Consider the following 24,027-nt stretch of genomic DNA (forward strand, 5'->3'; position numbering starts at 1 on the left):
TTTAAATACAATAATAACGATAATTACACAATTGCGACCATTGACAATAGCGATTAATTCTACTATGATATATACAAATTATTATACATTATTATCATGAAATAATGATATGTAAATTTAACGTTTATAATTTGACTCTTAATAAATATATATATTCACAATAATAATTTCGATTCGTTGTCGTGTGTGTGTAAATGAAATAATATTGATTGAATATTTATATACACGAATTTATTATTATTACGTTAAATTAAATTACATTAATATTTATAGTCGCACAACGAATTAATTCTATAGTTACACTATCGATACGACGTTATATTATATTAATTTTTATTTATGTTACAATCTCAATTTTTAATGAGTTTTATGCATCGTTAATTAACTTTTTGTGCATAAATTCTTGACTAGTTTCGATTGATGAACGCGCGTGTTTCTTAATAATGACTGTTGTGAGCGTATATCGGTGGATCGTGGGGCGCTGGGGGCGCCGGGGCGGAGCCTCAGGCGGGCGGTAGTGTGGTGCCCAGGGGGCGAAGCTCCGTGTGCTGAGTCTCCTTGTGGCGCCGAAGATCGACCTTCCTCTGGAAAGCTCTTCCGCACAAATCACAGGCGAATGGCTTAAAACCGGTGTGCTTTCTTGAATGAGTGATTAAGTTCGAGCTTTGGCTGAAAGCTTTGCCGCACACTTGGCACTTATGCGGTTTTTCCCCTGAAACGAGATAAAATAACAAAATTAATTTATATGTTTATGTACAAAAGCTCTTAAATGTTTATTAAATGTTAACTTTGTATGTATATGTGCCTATAGTGATGTCCAACCTTTATAGAGTAGAGCTAACTATTACTAAGCCATCGTGGACAATTACTCATTATCCAATTGCGTAATATAAAATTTCATATTAATTAAAAAACCAGCTCAATTAATTTGATAGTTTTATTTTATGTTAATAATATGATAAAAATCATAAAATTTATATTATGCAAATTTTAGAAAACATCTACATAGTTTTCAAAAGAGCGCAAAACTTTATATTATTGTAGAATATCTTACTTTAAAATTTTTGAGTTACGTGAATATTTTTTTATTATGTACTTTAATGAACATAAATATTTTTTTCAAGTTTATATTATACTACGGTAAATTTAACTAATAAATTGAAATATATTTTGTGAATTCCTTATACAAAATAAATTTATTAAGTCACTACTTAATAGCTTGAAAAGCATACATCAAGTGTCCACATCAAATTATAATTGTAAAATTAATAAAGCTATTCTTAAACTTTAAATTTCTTAAGAAAAACAAATTATTCAGGTGATATGATTAATCTTTATTAGTGAGTTTCATTCAGTATAACTTTTATATACAGTAATATTGCATAAAAGTCGTGTGGAGAGTAGAGAAATATAATACAATGATCCTCAAGACTTTAGTATCTTTTGAAACACATATATTTTTTTTATATAGTATCTTTTGAAACACATATATTTTTTTTTATTGTAAAATCCATAAAATAAACCTTTACTTTCCACTGTTTAACAGGTCAAGTTTCAGAGCAAATCAAATAATACTTTAGATGATAATATAATTATATATAAATAGGTTTCATTTGGCTTAACTTTTATTACTTTTTTAGGCAGTAATATTGCATAAAAGCAAACAAAGAACATGTTTTTTAAAAGTAGTCAAACACAACAAATCTTTAATCTACAGTGTCTTTAAACAGTTTATAAAAATTGTCTCTCATCAATTTAATTTTTATTTTAAATTTTCAAAGAATATTTGTGAGTCCCATTCGATATAAACTTCATTATCTTTTTAGTATTATTTAGTAAAATACAATGAGCTTCAGTATTTTAAAACTGTTTAAATTAAAAAAAAATTGAATATTCAATGATGAGTGATATATTTATTTTTAAATATTATAATAGATGTAAGTAAATTACTTCTTAAATAGCACATGGAGTATATTAGGTGTACTTGAAATTCCTTTTGTATAATTCATAAAATAAACTTTTAACCTCCACTGGTTGACAGTTATAATTTTTATAATTTTGTAAGTATATTAATTTATTTTGGGCAAATATTGTTTATAATTAATTTAATGGGAAAAGTCGTAATACAATTTATTTGCCCAATTAAATATGTGGTTATTAGTGCTATAGTGAATTAAATATGTATAATGATTTAACTGATGAATGAATAGTTAGTATTCAGTATTATTTTTTTTATCTAATAATATTAATTTAAAACAAAATAAGATAAGTTGTGTAAGGTTAAAGGCAGAACGTCGATATATCGAACGTAAATATGGTAATGTTATTAAAGGGTATCGAGGTTAAAGGTCGATCGCCTATCGCAGAAATGTATTTACTATGTGACGGGACTATCACGAGGGACCGTGAAAATCTGCCCGAAATCAGCAGATACGAGAGTCCCTTTTCAGATTTTCTCGCTGAAAGTTTTTCCTCTCGCACTCATCTCGGGTATATCACGGTTTTGATTTCAGTATTCAGGTCCCGATTCGGTAATTCCCGCCGGACAAATAAAATTTATGGCTGATTTGACATTTCTTACTGCCGACCGGGCACTGATATTAAACGGGCGATTCGATGCTTCGATACAGCGGGTAAATAAATAAAAATAAATAATATTTTAATGCAATTAATCTTAATTTAATAATTAATGTTATTTATGAAGCAGATTTATTTAATAAAGTAAAAGAGGCGATAATATTTAATGATAATGTATGTTATGGAATCATTATTATAAATTATTGTTTTATTTTTTTCATTGGGCTATTGAAACCGATCTTCTGCACGTTCGACAAAATTTGTTATAGCATCTGTACGTTTATCTCGAGTAGAATAACTGGACCGGGAGAATCGTGCGCTGGATTTATATTGCGAGGCGATCGTAGGTCCCCGGTGTGCCCTATATAATATTGCGGACCTGCAATCTGGGCTATCGCTGTCAAATTGAAAATCTGGGGACGTACAGAATAGATCGTTCTGCCATAACTCGTAATATCAGCTAAATGTTTGATTTGAAAAAAATGCTTAAAAATGTAATTTCAATCTATATACCATAATAATAGCAGATGCAGATTATTATAATATAACATAAGGGGAAACTATTGAACGTAAAATATCTTAATTTATAATAATAACAGTTAAAGTATATATTAAAACGTTTAAGTGCGGAATTTGTGCGGAAGGGAAATAATGCGAATATTTTTGAAAAAAATAATATTATGTATTATTTAGTATATATTTAATATATTTTTTTTAAATTAACTGTTGTAATATAAAACTATTTTTAGATTTGTTACAATGATAAAATTTTCAAATAATTGTGTAGGGCCTATTTATTTAATTATTTAATTATTATGGCAGAAACTATGGAGCACTCTAATAACACTGACGTGACGGAGGCGCAGGGCAGTGCATTCTTTGGCGGACCTCAGCGGGAAGACGACGACTGGCGGTGCCTCATCCGTCAATTTCTCATATATATCATTTATATAAATTCAACATGTAATTATAACTATTCGATAGAATAAAAACTGTTTAAACGGCGCAAACACTAATAATTAAATATTCATGAAATCGAAAATCTTGACAAGGAATGTGAGTTTCACGTCTACTGTCAAATACTTATTATCTACCTTCTTCTTTTTAAGTCCAATTCATTATTTTTCAATATGACATCCATATTGAAACTAAACATATTTCTCAATAGTTTCGTTCTCTTCAGAGCTTTTTAAAGTTCTCGAGATGGCGCATATGCAAACACTCGGCCATGTCTAGCCGTCGTCGGCTAAGTCGTTTCTGCGCGAGCGAGACGCAGCCATAAGCTAATGGCAAGTAGCGATAGAGACGAAAGTCGCAGCATACCTCGTCCGGTGTGTACTGGAAGCAATTTATTTCTGTCATGCCATTGGTGCACTGATTTGGTGGTCGCCCCGCCCGCGGGGGTGCACGGTTGCCATGGCCACCGGCGCGGGATACGCGACGCTAAATGAACGGATTCAAGTGTGTGTGTATATGTGTGTCCGTGTGTGTGTGTTTACATGAACTAGTATACGCGTGTATGTGCGCAGGCTCGTTCGCCATGATAGGGCTGCCAGGAGGAAAACTTTCTATATTCGGTTAAGATTCTAGTTTGATTTATGTTGCAGATTTTCCTAAAAATTAAATAGTGCAAAAAAAGTTTTATAATTTAAAATAATTTTTGATGACTGTTTTATTTGGAAAGTGTATTGATTAAAAACAGTTGAAAGAAATGTCACGATTTTCCGATAAATTTTCATTTCGCATACAAATGTTAATAATACATTTTTTAATTGCATCATAGTGAAAATATTTATATATTTCATTATAGTTTATAAATGGAAATTAAGAATATAGAATTTAGTTGATGTTATTAGTTATATATCCACGTTTTTACAGAGTGTAACCGTTATTTTTGTAGAGTTTAGTTTTATTGAATAAAAGCCTATTTTTTTGATATTGTCGATTGTTATTAAAACTTATCAGTATTTTGCTTAGAAAATATTTTTAATTATGTTTGTATTGAACGATTAAGATACAAATTAAATATTTAATTAATCTTACGTTTATTGTAATTGGTTCTAGTATATATTATAAATTATAATTTATTAAGAAGTAAAATTTTCTATAGGAAAATTGATTGTTTTATAACATTTGTAACTCTAATGAAACTATAAAAAAACAGTCTTTTATGGATTATTGCAACTATAATTAGTTATATTTAATAATTTTGTTTCACTCAAAGCTAATGTAGTAATAAAATAAAATTTCATCATTGCAAAGAAATAAAATTTTAACGGTTAAATAATGTCTATATTTTTATCACAATGTGATAAAAAATTATTTATTTTTATCCCAATTTTCTAACCAGCACGATAGATAAATGATATAAGTCGCTGACTTGAAAGACTTGGGTTCGAAACCTATTTGGAACTTAGCGTTTTGTTCAATTATTATCGTATCTGAGAAAGCAAAATTATAGATTATTATATTAATATAATTCCGATGGAATAGGTTTATCTAGATTTTTTTAATCTCACAGATGAATATCGCGATTATTAATTAAAATCGAGCTAGGTCGTACATATTAGGTATTGAAAAATTATCTAGTAATGAGTTACTTCAGCTCATAGTATCTTATATATATAAAAAAAATAATAAAATATATTTTTAGTATTTTCAGTATTTTTCAGATTTTTTTTTTAATTATTGAAATAATGTTTAATTGCCTGATTTTTTAATTCATTTAAATTTTTTCACGCGAATATTAATGGTTTTAAGTTAATAATAAAATATGTATTTTGATACAAATAATTAATGATACAATAATACAAATAACTGATGGTTTAAAGTTATTTAAATAATCTCAAAATGTGGTGTTTTTGAATAAATTATTAAATTGAAATATATTGTAATTTTACATATTTGTATATTAATTATTATGTATATATCACTACGACTAACATATAAAATAACAAAAACCTATATTTTTAATTGCATAATTTATAAGACATAAATTTTATACTAAAAAATATATTTTTTTAATATATTAAAATATTATGATTTCTATTTTGATATTGTCAAGATTTTTTAAGATATAGAAATAAAAAAATATATTTAGCTTCATTTTTTTAGTGATACAAACATAAAAAATATGCAAAATAATAAACCATTTATAATAACATCTTCATAAAAATTTTATAATAAATATTACAAATTTAATTGTATAAAAGCAGTGTTTTTGAGCTGTAGCTTTAATTATAAATTGTTAAGGTACATTAAAAAAGTGAGATCGTTTTTATGCTCATTTATATACAATATTATTTACTGCTGTTATTATTTTTTCTATTATGAATAGGTTAATAATAAACAATTTTACTGATTTATTTCTCACAAAAATAGTATAGTTTTACATATAAATCAGATTATTTATTATTATTTTTATGGAAAAAATGTAATAAAATTCAATTCTTGTAAAAGTATGTATATAACTTTAACAAAATTATTGTAAAAGTATTTATATAACTTTAAGAAAAACAGCAGTAACTTTTATTAATTTCCACAATAGAAAAAAATAATATTTTGTATAAAAATACTAATTACTTTGAAGCTCTTGAAATACCGAAATTTTTACTTTTTTGTTATACTATTTATAAACTAAATATAAATAGAGAGCTTGTGGTTAATCAAGCATTTTTATAATAATATAAAATTGAAAGCGAAATTTTTAAAATTTAAAATAATACAATAATCGACCATAAAATGCATAAATTATGTATCATAGTATATCATATATATCCTAAAAATGCAATAATTTTTAAATATAAAAATAAATACATAAATGGCTTAAGAAAAAAATTGAAAATTAATAATGTGCATAAAAGCGATTTCTATGCGTTTCAAAACGTTATGACTAATGAAAAACTTTTATTTTTTTAACGAATTTTGTTTTGATAAACGATGTCTTGCATTACGAGCAGTACGTATTGCGTCACTTTCTCCATAACTGAGTGGATGATTTTTCTCGTTAGTGGACGATTTTTCTTACAGTGTGTAGACACACTCTTTGAAAAATAATTAGACATTCAAAGTCTTAAGAAATCGAAGCTCATGAAGATCAAGTTTATTTTTTTCAATACAGTTTTCCTAACATCACTCCCATACTTCAGTTCATGGATCAGCGGATCAATTTTAACTTAAAAAAGCTTTACATCAAATCAATATTTCAGCTTGATATAAAGTGGCCGAAGGCACAAATCTTACTCTTATTTTGAATGAATATTTTTGGGTGTTAGTACGAATCAATTTATTTTTCGGAAATTTGCTTTGATATACGAGCATGTTTCCGGAACGGAATATACTTATAAACCGAGGTTTGTGATATAAAATTAGAATATAAATAAATAAATTGCTTTAAATACCAAGTTTAATTTGAAGAGGTGTTGTTATTATTATATATTAATATATGAGATTTTAATAAAATAAATTCTCTCCGTCCCTGTCTTTCGGCATGAATGTGTGCGGCGTAGCTCGTAAGTAACCCGAGGCGTGCAGAGAGAGGCAGAGGTTAGTTATGGATAGCAATTTCCCTTTGAATTGGAAATCAGAGCGTCCGCCTCAGGCGCTGGGCGTCTCAGACGGGGCGGGGGCGAGATAGCGACGACCTGCATACGGGGTTGTGACCCAAAATGGGGTGGCGCCACCCCACACAAGTCTATCTTTGAGACGTCACAAAGATACGACCGCACACGTAAATGGTTATTAAATTAAACGCGACGGTTAGGTGCGCTATAAAGATTTTTCATATGAAGAAAGAAATTATATTTGATTGTGGATATAACGTTTTGAGAGGCTTGAAGAATAGTTGAGAAGCGCAAGTTTCATTTTAGATTCGAATCAATAATGCACGACTAGACTCTAAGAATATGTTATGGACTCTACTACATAAAAGCTGACTGACTTAATATATATATATATACATGTTATGATTTTTTTTATATTTAAAATCTTGATCATACATAAATCTGGTTTTAGTTTTATTTACAAATATTCTACTCTCTATTTTTATTTTTATTTTCTGCTTCATAAAGTTTTAGACTTTTATTTAAGACTCTTTTTTATTTGTTCAAAACATCATTTCCATATACAGTTGAATTTTAGCAGCAGTTTCGTTTAAATGGAATTAAAAATTGAAAGATTTACTTTCCAAATATCTTTGTATATCAATGTGAAGTTAGTCTAGCTCAAATGAAAACTTCAAAAATTAGGCAAAAAACTGTATGGTTTACTCCTTGAAATGAAGTAATAGATCATATAAATTATAGATAAAAACCATAGATTTTAGATCAGAAAAATTATCATTACGTATGATGCTAATTTTCTAGTCTTTTATTTATTAATCACAAATGACAATGATTCAAAGTTGAAATTAATGATTTTTTCCTTAATGATATGTATAATAATAATTAATAATTTTCTGTTTAATGTAGTATGACCACTTTTAAAAAAAGTTTTTCAGAGTATAAAATATTTCTTGAAAAAAATATATTATGATAGTCCACAAGCTTTTCTGTCGATCCAATATATCTAAGAAAATCATGTTCGTTTGTCGCATGAAATATACTCTCATAATCTTCGCTGATGTGAAAAATGGGTCACATTTTACGAGTTTCGACACAGGTTGGGTATTGATGGATAACTTTATCGATAAAGGGTAAGACAACGTAGATTGCACTTGTCGTTGGGGCGAACGTGTGCCGTAATGACAGGGACGAGAAGGAGCACTAAGCATCGCAGGTTCGTGCACGTCTTTGTGAATCCTGGCAGAAGATGGAATGGGATGAGGTAGGGGTCGGGCTCGAGGGTAGTCGGATGGGATGGGTCGGGAAGGTTTGGCCGTAAACGCTTCGATGATTGCACGTCCCGGCAGGAGGAGACGAGGGTATAGGGTGCTCTTTTAACACATCTGCAAGATTTTCGCATTTATTTACATTTTACCCACAAAGGGTTTATTTAGGACGTTGCCGTGAATATTTCGCAGAGCTGGAGGCGAAAATATTAAAATTGAAAATAGTTTATTCTAATTCTTTTTATGCGTTTGTTCATATAAAATAAATCTTAAATGTGTGAAATGTAAAAATATATATATATATTAATATCCCCATAAATATAAAAAAATATAAATAAACTTGAATAATTTCCAATGCACAAAAATCTTGCAAAAAATAAATAATTTATACGTAACCTTGCAACATATGTTTTAACAATATAGTTTTCTGGATTTATAGTCAACAATAATATATATCCAAAGTTTATATTATTATATGTATATTTATAACTATAACACTTATTTTATTAACGTATAAAAATAATAAAGAAATAGCCTATATATTATATAGAACCCACGCATTAGTAATAAAAAATATATTCGCGAAGATAATTAATAATAACGGAACTTAGATTGTACAATTTTTTAGCGATTTTAATCCTAAAGACTTTAAAAATCAGTTGTAAATAAACACAATAGCACAATTTAATATAAGTAATAAATTATATGTAATTAAAATTTACACTATAATCGATACATTTTTTATTTAAAAAAATATGATTTTAATATAGAATCCAGATAACTGTATTTTAGTATTATTATTTAAATATGTATAATAATTTAGCATAGAAATACTATATATACAATTTAAAAATATAGTGAGTTTCAAAATAAATATTCGTTTTTAAGTTATTACTGAAGCAATTAATATTATTATATATAATAGTTATATAATTTTTATAAATATTCAATAACTTATTGACAAACGTTCTGTATAACTCTGTCTTTGAACATATCATAACTACAATACAATAAATAAATAATCTCTTTTTGTATTTTTAATTTTATATACATACTTCAATTCCCAAATATTTATAGTGAATTAGTAAAAGCAATGCATGTTTTATTTATTTAAAAATAAATCACTTAGTACAAAAAAAACCTTTTAAAATATTTTAATAATGAAGACGTGTTCTTTAATTTTTTTACAATATGTTTAAAAAAATGCAATGACTTAATGGCATTTTTTTTATTTAAAATAAATGATACATTTTTCTATTCTATTTTTTCCCATATTATCATTTTCCATAGAATTTTAAAACATAACATTGTAACATTGTAATGTTATGTTAAAATAATATATTATTATTTAAATTTTAGGTAAAATGATAATAGAGTCAAAAATAAGGTAGAAAAAAATGAATCATTTATTTTAATAAACTATATAATATGATTTATATACAAATGTATAATAATCTTGATTTCTGGTATTCATAAAGGTGTAAAGAATCAGAATTTTTAGTGTATTCAGCAATAAATATAGTTGGATACACTATACACCATTATATAAATAATTTAATTTAAGATAGACAATAATAATTAATAAAAACATTACAACTTATTTAAGTTACTGATCATCCCTTACTTGGCTACTGGCATAAATAAAATAAAATCAGAAACGCAATGAAAACAGATCATTAAGAAAAAAATATATATTAGGTTATTTGTCGAAGATTTTTTTTTATTACAAATCTGATCATTATTACTTGACAGGTAGATGGTGATTATAAAAAAAATCTAAAAATAATTAAACAGTTATCGTACATCTAAAACATATAAACACGTCCTATATATTTTTTCCCGCTCCTCATACCTATCACCGAAAACATCTTTGTATTTAACAAGCTTTTTGAGAAGCAGGATGGCTCGTGTAAATAGTCCTGGTTGCAACGTCCAGAAATACGGATGCGTTTGTGACTCTTTAGGCCACTTTAAAGCTCGCAGCCTTTACAGCCGGATAAATACAATCAACAACTATTAAGTAAAAATTGAGCTATCAGACTGAACATATTAACTATATACTAACATTACAACTTACAATCAATAGATGTCAATATGTATGATTTCTTTTTAAATACCTCACTACGATATTCAACCGTCATTTTAAGAAAATCTAGATTTTTTTTTCAGTGATGATTGTTCGGAATTATAACTCTTAAAAACACGATACAAATTTAAAAAGAAACACCAGGGTTCAAATGTATTCGAACCCATGTCTTTAAAGTATCTGTCATTGAGTATCGTGCTGGTCACATATGTAAGCAAAATTGTAAAAAGGCATGATATTTAAGATATTTTTGCTATGATCATTAAACACAATAAAAATGTTTTTAAAATAAATGGTTGTTTTTATTTGCACATTTCAAGCATATATGTATACGTATGTATGTGTAAATATATAGTATTTATAAATTTATGACTTAGAAGTTGTTTGTTCCAAATCTGTAAAGACAGTTCAAAGATTGATGTGCGCTAGTGCTTCGTTTTTTCTTCTTTCAGGGGTAGAGTTTATAGCCGAATTGAGATTTTAAATCGAGCAGAGAGGTTATATAGCGGCAGGCGGGTTGGTAAAAAAAGAAGGAAAAGCTCGAGAGAAAGAATAATGAAGATGAATCGCAAGCCGCGGGCCTCGGGTGGAGGGCAAGTTCCAATCAGTTGAAGAACCCATCGGCGAAATGAAATAATGCACCCCTTTTAAGTAGGGGCCCTTTGAAGCTCAGACAGGTTCGGAGGAGGCTGCCGAGCTAAGGTGGGTTGTTATCAGGGGGTGGTGTGACGGGGTGGTTTTCGGGCAAAGTTTACTCCACAACGTGTAATCTGGGAGCAGCTGCGGCGTGAAATCACCACGTAGTCTTAAAATTCGCCCCGGCAAAGGCAAAGCTCTGCCGGCAAAAGTTCAGACCAACTCGGTCGATTTATGTGAAATTTACGATAACCACTTTGCAGAATGTATTAAAGCGGATTTAGTATTCAGGGGTAAATGCGAGGAGCGGCCCTCGGCCGTTTCGCGTTTCTAGTGCGCAGTTAAACGGATGAGACCACAAAGATTTCCGATATCAAAATATGACCCCGGGCTCGGACCCGACACCTTTTTTTGACTCAAATTTATACGATCGTATACTTTATATAATGTATATAACTATGTTTATTATTATCATTTTTTTAACAGTCGAACTCATTAATAATAAATCTGATTCATAACATTTGTACGAATACGGAAAATAATAATGTTGTACTTATTTTTATTGGCCCAACGATTATTTTTTTTAAATTTCAGCATCAAATCAAATGAAAATATATTATAGATAATAATATAATTAAAAAATATAAATAATATATATAAATAATTCATAGTATGTACTGAATAATCTCAAAAAAAATATAGAGTTATTCCCGGAATTTGAGTATGATTTTTTCAAGATTTTCCGACAGAATCTTTGCCACTCATCTTTTGATTTATATACGAGTGTTAGTCGAAGCAACATATTAACGCATATCAGTTAAATTATATTTTCGTTAGCAGAAATATATATCTACTAGTGAAAATGTATTTGGACTTAACTAGTGAAAATATTACTATACCAAAAAATACACATTCACTGTAACATTTATACATCAGATGTAAATAAATAATGATAAGTGTGTAAATATGTAATGTTTTTGCGAATTCTCGTAATTGAGCCAAAAAAATTCAAAACTTATGGCAATCTAATTTTGTGGTAAAACGTTTTAAAACGACTTTTCTAATGATTATCTGTTTAGACTTTTTGGATTTAAAGCCCACAGCAAAGCTAAGACAAAACTTATTATCGGTGTTTATAAAAATAAAGTTAAGAAGGCGATATTAAAATCATCTTGATAACCATACCTCGAAAACTACAAAGCGATACTACTCTGTGTATTAACACGTACTGGTCCATTCCTTACGGTGTACATCTAATCACAGGGCAGATTTTTAAAAGCACGTGATGATCACGCGTTGTGCACTGACTGTATTTAAAAAGTCGAGTTATTAAATTATTACAGCACTAACTCTTAAGTTCGTACTACATGTGCTGATATAACAATATAAGAAAATAATAGTAATAATATATACGTTAATAATCAAATATATAATGAAACACAATCTATAATAGAATACAAAATCATTATTACAATTTTACACATTCTCGCATTGCCAGTTTAAAAATAACCATTTCCTTTGTGATTTTTAGTTATAAATCTTTGTGAGCGAATGCGAAAATCTTGAGCTCTCGTTCGGCATTAATGTATTTTCTTTTTATTTCGGTGCCGTATTGCGAATAAACACAGCCGTCTCGGGGGCGAAAAACCTTGATTGACAATAAAAAATCAGTAAAAATTCCTCGCCTGCGGAGACCGCCATTACTTTCGGTTTGATTTCACAAAGCCGAGAGAGAGAGAGCGAAAAGGAGAGCTACTACACCTACCCACTACCACCTCTCGCAGACTCTTCTCATCCCTCCTGTCCTTTTTCCCACCAGACGCCTAACGCCTCCTACAACCACCCACCAGCCCTCATGGCAATAATCGTAAATCCTATTAAATCGCAAGTGCCGCGCCGCGCAATCCGAAGCAGGGCGCGGATTTGGATCGGACCTTTAAGTACATAAAAATTCCACTTTCGCACACTTGCAGAGACAAACATCGGGCAAACATCTAAATCTGTGCCATATTATGGAGCTCGATAGGTAGTAATAAAAATAGATTCTAGATTTTTTATATGTAGGTATATATATTCTAACAATTATCTTTTCATTATTTATGATTTATAAAATGTAACGATGTGTGACTGATTTTTATGAGCCATCTTTATCATTATTGATAAGTAAATGTCGTTCTATCATAATTGTTAATATCAATAAAAATAATAATATAAATATTAAATTTGAATAGCAAACGCTTCTTTATTTTAATGCAAATATTTTCCAAAAGAAAATATTAATAAAACAAAATGAAAATAAAAACCACTGCCTGAAATTAGCTAGCGTTACGAAATCCAATTCGTTCCGCGTAAAATATTCGCGCCTTTGAATTTTCGTCTGTTTTATATCAAGCGAACTGTGAGGCGGTTCTCATTTTGTACTTTCAAGAATACGTAATTGTTACATTGTGAATTTTAACTAAAAAAAGACAAATATGTTTTACAAAATCACAAAAGATTTACGTCAATAATTGAAACGTTGGTAAAAGTTTGCTAAAAAAAAGCTTTTACGTGGAATTGATGATCAATCGTAAAGCGACTTTTAAAAAATAAATGTTAATATTTTATTTTCTTCTAAGTTTCTAAATCTTTTGCGAAAAATACAAAAATATCGTTATTTGCAAAAGTTGTATTTTAGCATTATTTTTATTAACTAGATACATGCGAAATTGATCTGCAGGATATATATTTTTTGTATTTATTAGTGTCACAAACATATAATAAAATTTATACATTTACTACCATATACAACCATAAATAAAAATCATAATAAATTAGAGTGACAAGGAAATTAATTAAAAATAGTAAAGCAGCAAATAAACCAATTTTTTGTATCAATATATGGTGAGCGAACGAAGATCGAACAACTCAGTTTTTGTACATTAAATTAGCAATTTTGTCAGAATATCGGTGAATATTTGTTTAAAGTTTGTTATAAAGTCTCGGGAAGCGTGACAAAAAATCAAGTTTTTCATTACTCATTGATAAAGTCATAACGAAAAGACACACGGATATCTCCGAAAGTGAATTGTGCAACAGGAATGTTGTGGCTTTACAATGATATATTGTTTCCCGTGACTGTTCCGTAACAAAGGAATATTCATTTAATGCACCGGACAATCTTTGAGTGTTATTCATGGAAAACCCTTTTTTTCTAGTCCTAACGAGGGCATTTGTGTGATCCCACTATTGTCTACTTTATCCTTATTCATAAATGATCATTTTTGCTCACATATTTTAACGCGAGTTTTGAGAATAAAATCTTCTACAATACTAAATCGAGAATTATCATTTCTCGAAAATTCAGCAAATTTTTCAAAAATTTTCATTGAGATTTTTTTGTTTGGAATTAAATTTGCACGAATATTTTTGTTATTGTTTTACAACCGCTGCATAAAAAGGGTGGGTCTTGCATAAAAAAAATTACGATTTGCTTAACTACTCGACCTTATCTTTGTTTTCATAATCTAATAGCTATATTAAAAATCAGATGTGAAAAAACCGCTCCACGTGGGAGTCGTCAGATTTCAAAAATGTATGGGGGCTTTCCACAGACTTACGCCATAAAATTTGCCTGTTAGCGTATTTAAATCACCATTTATCAATGATTAAGAAGTTTTTGATATTTATCTTGTTTGAGATATGAAAAATGTAAAGTAGCACCAGCTGTTATTAACTATGCGAGTTTGGAAAGTATATCAATCTGTTTTGGTCCTTCGATTATTCGCGTCCATTATAACAAATCATCGTAATAATTTTTTTTAACGATTATCTATTTTATTTATATTTATTAAATCTTCCGTTGTAACATAAAATACGTAAGCCCAATGCGTTACAACGGATAAATCTGTACCAACTGAGTAAGTCAATCAAATATAATGAATACTTACAAATAAGTATTAACTTCTAGACTGAAAGTCTGGGAATCGGTGTAATTTATCGGAATAATTTATAACCAATATATGTCACTGCAGCTGGAGCCGGTTTTTTTTTATTAAGATGCATTTTTTAAATAAAAATTCGAGTGCCACTGCTGGGGCTCGAGCCCGCAACCTCAGAGTTATTAGTCTGAGATGTTGAGGAATACGCTATTCTCTCTTTAGTATATCGATATCTATTATAATATATTTTTTTTATTAATAAAATTTTTTCGAGAAAATCAAGAAGTGAAAATGAGAATTCTCACTTCTCGATAAATGGATAGCATAGTGAAACCAGAATGTATAAATAAAACAATGAGTAAATAAATTCGTCTAAGTTAATCCGTGCTTCAAATAAAAATTTGAAACTTGAACTTATTGAAAGAAATTGCACAAAAACGGAAGACGTATAAGGACAACAACTTCGATGGCTATCAGAAGCAGTTCGTCAAATATTTAATCTCATAAGAATGTCATTGAATAGTACTTAAGCATCCACCGTATTTTTCAAATATTGCTCCTACAGATTTTCTTATATTTTGCACGCTTTAAAATTAATTTTATGATGCTGGTTCGTGTCAAAATAGCAATGGTTTTATTGTCGAGAAATGTTGCTTGTATGATATATCTATTATATATAACATATTTTTTACGTTATTCAACATACATACATACATATTGGGCCACCCTACATTATGTATTAAATATCAAAAAATCTCCTACGCACACCCACGATCAGACTTACACTCTTATATTATATCTGGCGCAATTTCACTCCACTTTTACCGCTTTCATATTGAATTATTAAAATTTATCGCCGAGAGTTTTTTCCTCTTCTCCATGCACACACCGGCAAACGCTAGCGGGAAAATTATTGTTATTGCAGATTTTTTGATTTCTGAGCCGGCGGTCGGTGTATAGCCGTAAAAAGGTTCCCCCTCGTGGGGATTAGCTGCTTTCGGTTCGGAACCGAGCCGCGGAAGAAGAAGAACCAGGCGACGCCGCCCATTAACCGGTTCCGGGGAGCCCTGCGCCTGAATATTATATATCCATTATGGTATGTTGCAATAATCATGCATTTTTAAAGGGACGCTCTTCTGGAACGGCTCTTTTCGGTGCGAGGAGTTTTAGGGAGGCAGCTTAACGATTTTATTCTTTATATAGGTTCCGCAATGTAATTTACAGGTAGTAAGGGAGATTTTTTCTCGTTTCGTTGCTTTGTGTTTTTTAATATGATTAAATATGTTATGATTTGAGTTCTTAATCATTAGTCTTTGAGATTCTACTGATCATTCGAGATCGTTCTTGAAGTTTTGAATGTGACTAAAATTTATAGCACAGGGATTTTGGGGATAAACACATTCTCGCCTTTAAATGTATCAGTTAAGATTGTATGGAAAGATGGTTTTTAGTGAGATAGACAAACTTTGTATATTTATATTTTCGATAGAATTTCAAGACCAAGAATATAAAGAATATTTACGCTGTTATAAATAAAATATTTAATGACTAACTAGCAATTTAATAATCTACTATTAAAATACTTTTTATAACAATTTTATTTACTTCTCTAAATAGGAATTTAATTCACAATACAAATATATAAATTTAAAAGATTAAGCACTTAAAAATCAATAGCTTGTAATAATCAGTAAAAAATATGTAATAAATTTTACTTTGAAATACAATCAAAATTTTCGTTCCATAACTCAAATTCAGTTACAGCAAAAAGGCTTTTGCGATTGTAGGCTTCTAGTGTTTTGCTTAGCGGCTGCCAAAAATCAAGATCCCTACACGCCTCGTCGCCCCATCTTTGAATTGTGGCAAAATTTAGATTGCTTTTAGGTCAAATATTTTCTCAGCCAACAATGCTGGATTGAATTTGTGTTTTCCTACGGGAAGTGCTTCGTGCCGTCAAGATTTCAGACGAAATCGATTTTATCAGCGCACCTTTATACAGTAAAAGTTCTGGGTTTTCGATCGAATACGTTTCGTCCGTATTTATATTAATGCAGCGGTCGTTAGGCGAGGGTCGCGGTCCGCGGAGGACAGCGGTCTAACGGGCGGATTGCGGGGCCGTGAGTTGTCCGGAGAATGCAGACAATTCCCCTCGTCACTGCGATTATTGCTTTCCCAACCGTTTCAATATGCTCTCGCGAACACGTACTGAAAACGAAAAAGGCTTCTCAAATATTTCTTGTCGGCAAATACAGAATAGATTGGTTTTGATTCAAACAAAACTTTCCCCTCGAGAATATTTTTATTAAATTTCCGTGGGCAGTGGTAAAAAATATTTATTACGTATTTGTAAAACGCTGCGAACGTAGAGAATAAAACGAATCATTTCTGCCTAAATTTCATAACTATAACGCAATTTTAATAGAGTGCTTTAAACACTTGAACGAAACGGTTGGAATGGTTAGTAATTTGCCTCCGTACATTTTTTACACTTAAGATAATTGTAATTATTTTAATGTCAGGAGCACCTAATTATTCACAAGAGGCCCAATTCTGGAAAAAATCATTGTAAAAATATATTTATAAAAAAAGTAAAAACCTACCGCAAATAATGAATCTGATCTAAATTACAATTATTTGGGATGTAACCATATATTGATGTATTTCAGGTATAAGTTCCTTTAGCCCTTTTTTATACATAATATACAATAAATAAAAGGAGCGGAACATTGCCTTCAAAAGCAACCACTTTCCAGGTAGTACATTATTATTCAAAGGGACAGATTGTAGATTTTTGATGCGGCTCGGTTTGTGTTAAAATTTGTTTGCAAATTATTGTTTTTTAAACGCTTAAGAAATATTAGACATGAGAGCAAATATTTAACGAATATAAACTAGTAGCAGTAAATTTAGGTATTCGATCTGAAAATTTAGAACGAATACCTAAGGAAAAAGCAAAAAATAACAAAAAATCAACATTAGCACTAGCGGAATTATATAAATTTAATATTTGTATAGATTGTATTATCAGTAACTATATTTAATGCAGCAAAATAAATAAATAATGTACTAAGTTTCATTTATTTATTCCTAAAAGAAAATCTAGAAAAAACAGTCTTGAATTTATACCGAAAATATTTTTTAAAATATAAAATTTCAGTAAACTCATATCGGAATACATTCTCACCAGTCAATATATATTTTACCAGTGAAAATATAAATTATCTGACAAGTACTAGTACAATTATATGAATTTAACTTTTCTATATGTAGTAATATATATATTTACATACTTATCATTATTTATTCACATCCGATGTATAAATGTTACAGTGAATGTGTATTTTTTGATAAAGTAATATTTTCACTAGTTAAGTCCAAGTACATTTTCACTAGTAGATATATATTTCTGCTAACGAAAATATAATTTAGCTGATAGGCGTTAATATGCCGCTCTAAAATGTTTACGATAGTTGCGAAACGTCCATTAACTATTCAAACCCAAACCTAACCTAATGAAAGTTCTAAAACTATAATTTGTTTTAGTACTTTCATTAAGTCAAGTCCAAAATACAAATTAAGCCAATTCATCACTCAGGGGAAAATAAGCAAAAGAATAAGTTTCACATATTGCTCCATAGTTTGTCTGCATTTCGATATTACACTATGTTTTAAAAGTTTGATAGCTATCCTTACCGATATTACTATGAACTTCTAATATAAGAGGGCTGATCAAAGCATGTTAAAAAAAATGTTGGTCAATACGAGAGCGTGAAAACAGTTTATCACTTCTCAGAAAGCAAAAATTCACGTCAAAAGCAATAAAATCGTGTCAGCGCCGTCGTAGTGGCGACGGATGCGAATTTATTTTACAACATAAACAGCATCGCATGTGAGCATAAAAAGTCGTTAATTGACTCCAAAGTGATGGTTTATATACTTAGCTTTATTCATAAATTTTTCAGTGGCAACCAATAACTTTTAACTCTTTTTGGTATGAGTTTTGACACATTATTTCCGTTCGTATAGTATAAATAGAAAGACAGTAGTCTAGAAAATAAATGGTTCAAGCACAAGCAGTTGGTGTGCTGTCTATTAAACTCTACCACATCACTCGAAGCATAGCGGAAACAGCATTGTTACTAACTAGGGATTCTGTGTCGAGACAACCCGGGAATTTATTCCCGAGATTTCAAAGATTTTTTGCTGTCTCGAGTCCCGGGAATTTAAAAATGAATAACTGGGGACTCGAGACTTTCCAAAGTGCAATTTTACAAAAATATGTAAAGAGCGAATTTGATGTCGAGCTTAATTTATGTCTCGATATGAAGACAAGGTGGAATTCCTTTTTACCCATGATCTCGAGATTTTGAAAGTTACGAAATTGCATTAGAAAATCATTAATTGATCTTGGCATCGGCCAAATTTAGAATGAATCGAACATTCACGTATTGGAAAATATTTGTGAAGTACTCACTTCTATAAAACTGGCAGTTGAAGCTCTAAGTCGTCGAGATGCCACTTTATTAACTTCCGAAATTATTGTTAATATTCTTTAAAAAAAAAATATTTGAAATCAACACAACTCTGTCGCACGAACCACCAAAATATTTCAACGACTAGAAATAAAAAATTCAACTTTAAAAAGGAGTTTCAGATATTAGATTCAACTATCAAGCGAACTCCGAATCTAGAGCTTTTATTCAAATCATTGCTTACAATTAAGCCAACATCTACAGAAAGCGAGAGAGTTTTTTCTACATCTGGAATATTTGCCACAAAAACTAGGAACAGGCTATGTGATTCATCATTAAACCGCCTTGGTGTTTTTAAAAACATATTTTTCCTTACAAAAGTAAAGGTTTTAACTTAATATTGATATAAATATTTCGATTAAAAAAATTGTAATAAATTAAATTTAAATAAATATCGAATAAAGTGTTTTTAAATTGTTTCAATAAATTTTCACCTATCGTACCTATAGCACAAATAATATAAGTTAATAATAATAAATTAAATAAAGTTAATAATAATAAGTTAATTAAAGTTAATAATAATAAGTTAATTTCTTAACATATTTTTTTTTCATGATTATACGAAAAAAAATCAAAGTCTCGAGTCCCGGGAATTCCCGGGACTTTAAAAATTTGGGTCTCGAGTCCCGGGAATCGAAAAAACCCGAGACTTCAGAATCCCTATTACTAACTAAATAAAAATCGCTTTTAATATCACTAGCTTTTAGTATTTCATTTTTAAAAATAATAAACAATAAAAATCACTATAGAGTTTCGCTAAAATAGTGTAAGATAGTTATGATTGTATATTTTTTAGTTTGAGAATCATCGGGTCACATGTCATCCGTGACGCAGAGATATTGGGAAATATTTGGAGCGGTAAATAGGCGGCTCTACGAGGATATGAAGACGAGGGATTTGTAAGGAAGGAATTTGGAAAGCTTTACCCTCCCCGCCGACAGACCGCACGACCGCTCCCCTTCGCCCTGACCAAACGAAACACTCGTGGAAAGCTCGAAAATATCTTCAACGTAAAACCTATGACAAAAACGTTAAAAATATGAATCATCCAATCAGTGATCAATTGATGGACAAACAAGACTGAAACAAAAAATATGTGTATCTTACCATTACGATCGAATTACACAATGATTGATGAAGGGACTTGCGCAATGTTTGATCGAGTTTTTGGTAGTTGAAATTAAAATTGATGCTCGAATCTATTACGCTTAATGTGGAATTAGATGTGTTAATCTGAGGGATTTTGTCTCTCCCCCATGGCGTGCGACACAACCAAGAATCATATTTAAAAACTAATATCAATTTACATAATTGCGTTGATAGTGGCAACGCCATTTGGCAGTCGGCGGGCTCTGGTCGTGGCCCTGTCGCCAGAGGGTTATTATTGTTGGCACTGTGTGCCGTATTTAGCGGTGATCAGTGGTAGTCAACCGTTTATTTAATACTTAACCTATTATTTTATTAAAGTCAAAGCTACGAACCATATTTAATAAATCATTATGGGTATGGCGAAGTCTAAATCAAATTTGTTATCTTAAGCGTTAATTGATTAACTGCAGAATTGTGAATTCTACCAAAATTAAGAAAAAAATATATTTTACATTAGTTTATTGAAATTTAGTAATAATAGGATCTTCTTAATGCGTAAATTGTATCTTTTCACACTTTCACAAAAAAAAAATCAATGTTGTTTTCAGTGAAAAAAATATTATACGCTATTTTATTTATGTAATATTTTCATAGCATATATAAATATTCAGTTAATTAGGTTAGAAACGATAACATATAGATGTTATAAAATTGCCTTAAAATATATAGCATGAAGTAATCAGTCCCTTAATAGCAACACGTTCAATTTTATTGTGCGGGTCATTTTGGAATTTCTACAATGAGTTACTAATAATAAACAGCGAGGGTAAACACGATTGCGTGACTTGACAAATTGTCACCATATTTATTTTGGTGTAAAAATATGCATTCATTCGGTATAATTAATCTTGAAACAAAAATTATTAAATCGAGAGTCTATCATGTCATAACTTGAACGAAGATTATCCGAATCGGGTAGGTTGCATAGCGAATAATTAATGACGTTACAGTAATGTGACGGGCGATGAGTTGATGAACTGGGGCTTAATGACAGGGTAGTTTACCGAGTATACAGTATAAGTATATTATAGTCTAATATATATAAATATTATATCAAAGTAATAAATGAAAATATATATATGTGTTGTAGTCACACCAAGCGGTTACAAATTGGCACAAGCTTGTCAAGGGTTTCTCGTTCTTTGAGAATAAGAAAAAAGTAGAAAGGTGAGAATGTGCGAAAGGAAATCTCTCTACGGCGCCCGTAGGCATTATTTGATGTGTTTTATTTTTGATTTGCTTGCTTTTTTCCGAGATAGGTTTCTCTGCTTTATTTATCGCACTTCTCTCTTGCGTTTCGCTTATTATGGAAAAAGTTCGACTGTAAATAAAGGGAGCTCTATTATATATCAATTTTTGTGTAATAAAATATATAGAAAACACCAACGCTGTGTTTTTAAATATGATATTTATATTTCTGTCAACTTTATTTATAATCTAATATCGAACTTGTTAAAAAATCAACAAAGAAAAATTGCAGAATATGCTAAATATGTCCGTTTATCAAGTTTATTTTATTATCATTAAAAGTAAATTTTTATGTAAGATCAAATTAATTTTTTTTTAATAATTTTGCTCAAATTGGGCTATTGAATTAAAAAAGTAAAAAGTGTGTAAGTTCAAAAATATGTGGTAAAGCAGCAAAAACTGCTCGTAAACTAAGCAATGTGTGTGAAGTTAGTTTCAAAAATTGTAAACATATAACTAAAGATTCAACCAGAATTCGAATGCTTGCGCAAAAATATTTTTTTAGCATTATCATAATATACAATGCATTTTAAGAACATAGAAATGAATTTATTGATTCTAATGGAACATAAGTCTTGCGCTTGTTCTCTATTTCGACACCCATTTTGCAATAATAAAAGTTGGTTACGGTTTTATTTAAAAAAAAATTCTGTACATTTATTCATATCATTAATGAAGTTAATCAGTGACAACATATGCCTTCCACTTATTCCTCATAAGTTCGGAATGGCGTGGTCCGTAAGGTCTAGACAAGTAAACCAAAGGCCATGGGTTCGGAACCCAGCAGCGAAATTTAATAAAAACCGGTACGTCTATTGATTGGAAATTATATAAAACATAATAATATTTTTTTATTGTATCTTCCGTTGTAACCTTACAGGCCTAAGCCCAATGCGTTACAACGGAATACATCTGTACCAACTGAGTCAGTCAATCAGATATAATGAATACCTACAAGTAAGTATTAAATAACCACAAAACTGAAAGTCTGTGAATCGGTGACATCTATATTTCTTATAAAAGTAAATTATTATATGTAATACAAATTATAACTAATAGATGTCACTGCAGCTGGGGCCGGTTGTTTTAATAAGAGCGCATTTTTTATTATAAATAAGAATTCGAGTGTCACTGCTGGGGCTCAAAACCGCAACCTTAGAGTCACTATTCTGAGACGTTACGGACTACGCAATTCAGTCCTAATATATTTATCGCCCACAATTCACCGCCAGCAATTAATCGCTAGCAGTTTACCACTGCATCGATTGATCGCATTAGCAATCTATAGCCTAATGAATTTTGAGAAATTTGCTGTTTTCTCGGGATTTTTTTGTAAAAATTAAATGTGTTTCAATATTTTTAAATATTAAAAAACTCTGCATAAGTAAAGGTATGTCCGTGTCAGATGTTTGAAAATCGCTTTTTTGCACGCTTTTTTGGAAGAGAAGCTTTTAATACAGGTCAGTATTTGAATGGCAAAAAATTGTTTTGCGATAGGCTTTAGAAAAAACCACTCAACAGATTGAAAAAATGTATGTGGCTTTCTATAGAGTGTAGCTATAAAATTTGCCGGTCGACGAGCTTAAATCTCGTTATTGACAATTTTCTTCACGATTCTCTACGATTTATAACAATAAACCGCAGTCATATACTATATATTATAATATTTTTCCTATCTGCCAGAATTTTTCGAAAATTCTTCAGAAAATCGAGAAGTGAAAATGAGAAATAATGTTTTTTGATAAAAACATCAATTTTAATTTCAGCATATATCTTTATATGTAAAATATATGTTAAATGATTCAATTTACAACCACTTGTGTTTTAATAACAATGGATGTGAACTAAATTATAGTTGACAATTAAAATATAAAAGAACGTTAGGAATAATAACCCATTTATTAAAATATACGAGTACAGTAGACTCTCCAATAACACGGTAAATTGTGGATGTACTATTTGGGTGGGTGTAGTTGGGGGACTAGAAAATGGTCATACATTTTCTTACTTAAGTGCCTGTGGTGAGATATCCTTCTTTTGAATAAAGGGCAT

The 24,027-nt window shown here is 29.9% G+C and overlaps 1 protein-coding gene across 1 annotated transcript in view; it reads right to left on the reverse strand.

The window, feature by feature from the left end:
* Positions 1-209: 209 nt before the first annotated feature.
* The window catches only part of sens-2 (zinc finger transcription factor senseless-2), a 74,934-nt gene continuing 51,116 nt past the window's right edge, over positions 210-24,027 (reverse strand). The window contains exon 5 of the mRNA XM_088185018.1: positions 210-712. Coding sequence (XP_088041144.1) covers positions 504-712 — 209 coding nt within the window. The 3' untranslated portion in view covers positions 210-503. The remainder of the gene's footprint in view (positions 713-24,027) is intronic.

This window comes from Plectrocnemia conspersa, unplaced genomic scaffold, assembly GCF_051122295.1.
Source record: "Plectrocnemia conspersa isolate PC_06_02 unplaced genomic scaffold, ASM5112229v1 ptg000004l, whole genome shotgun sequence".
Classification (NCBI taxonomy): domain Eukaryota; kingdom Metazoa; phylum Arthropoda; class Insecta; order Trichoptera; family Polycentropodidae; genus Plectrocnemia; species Plectrocnemia conspersa.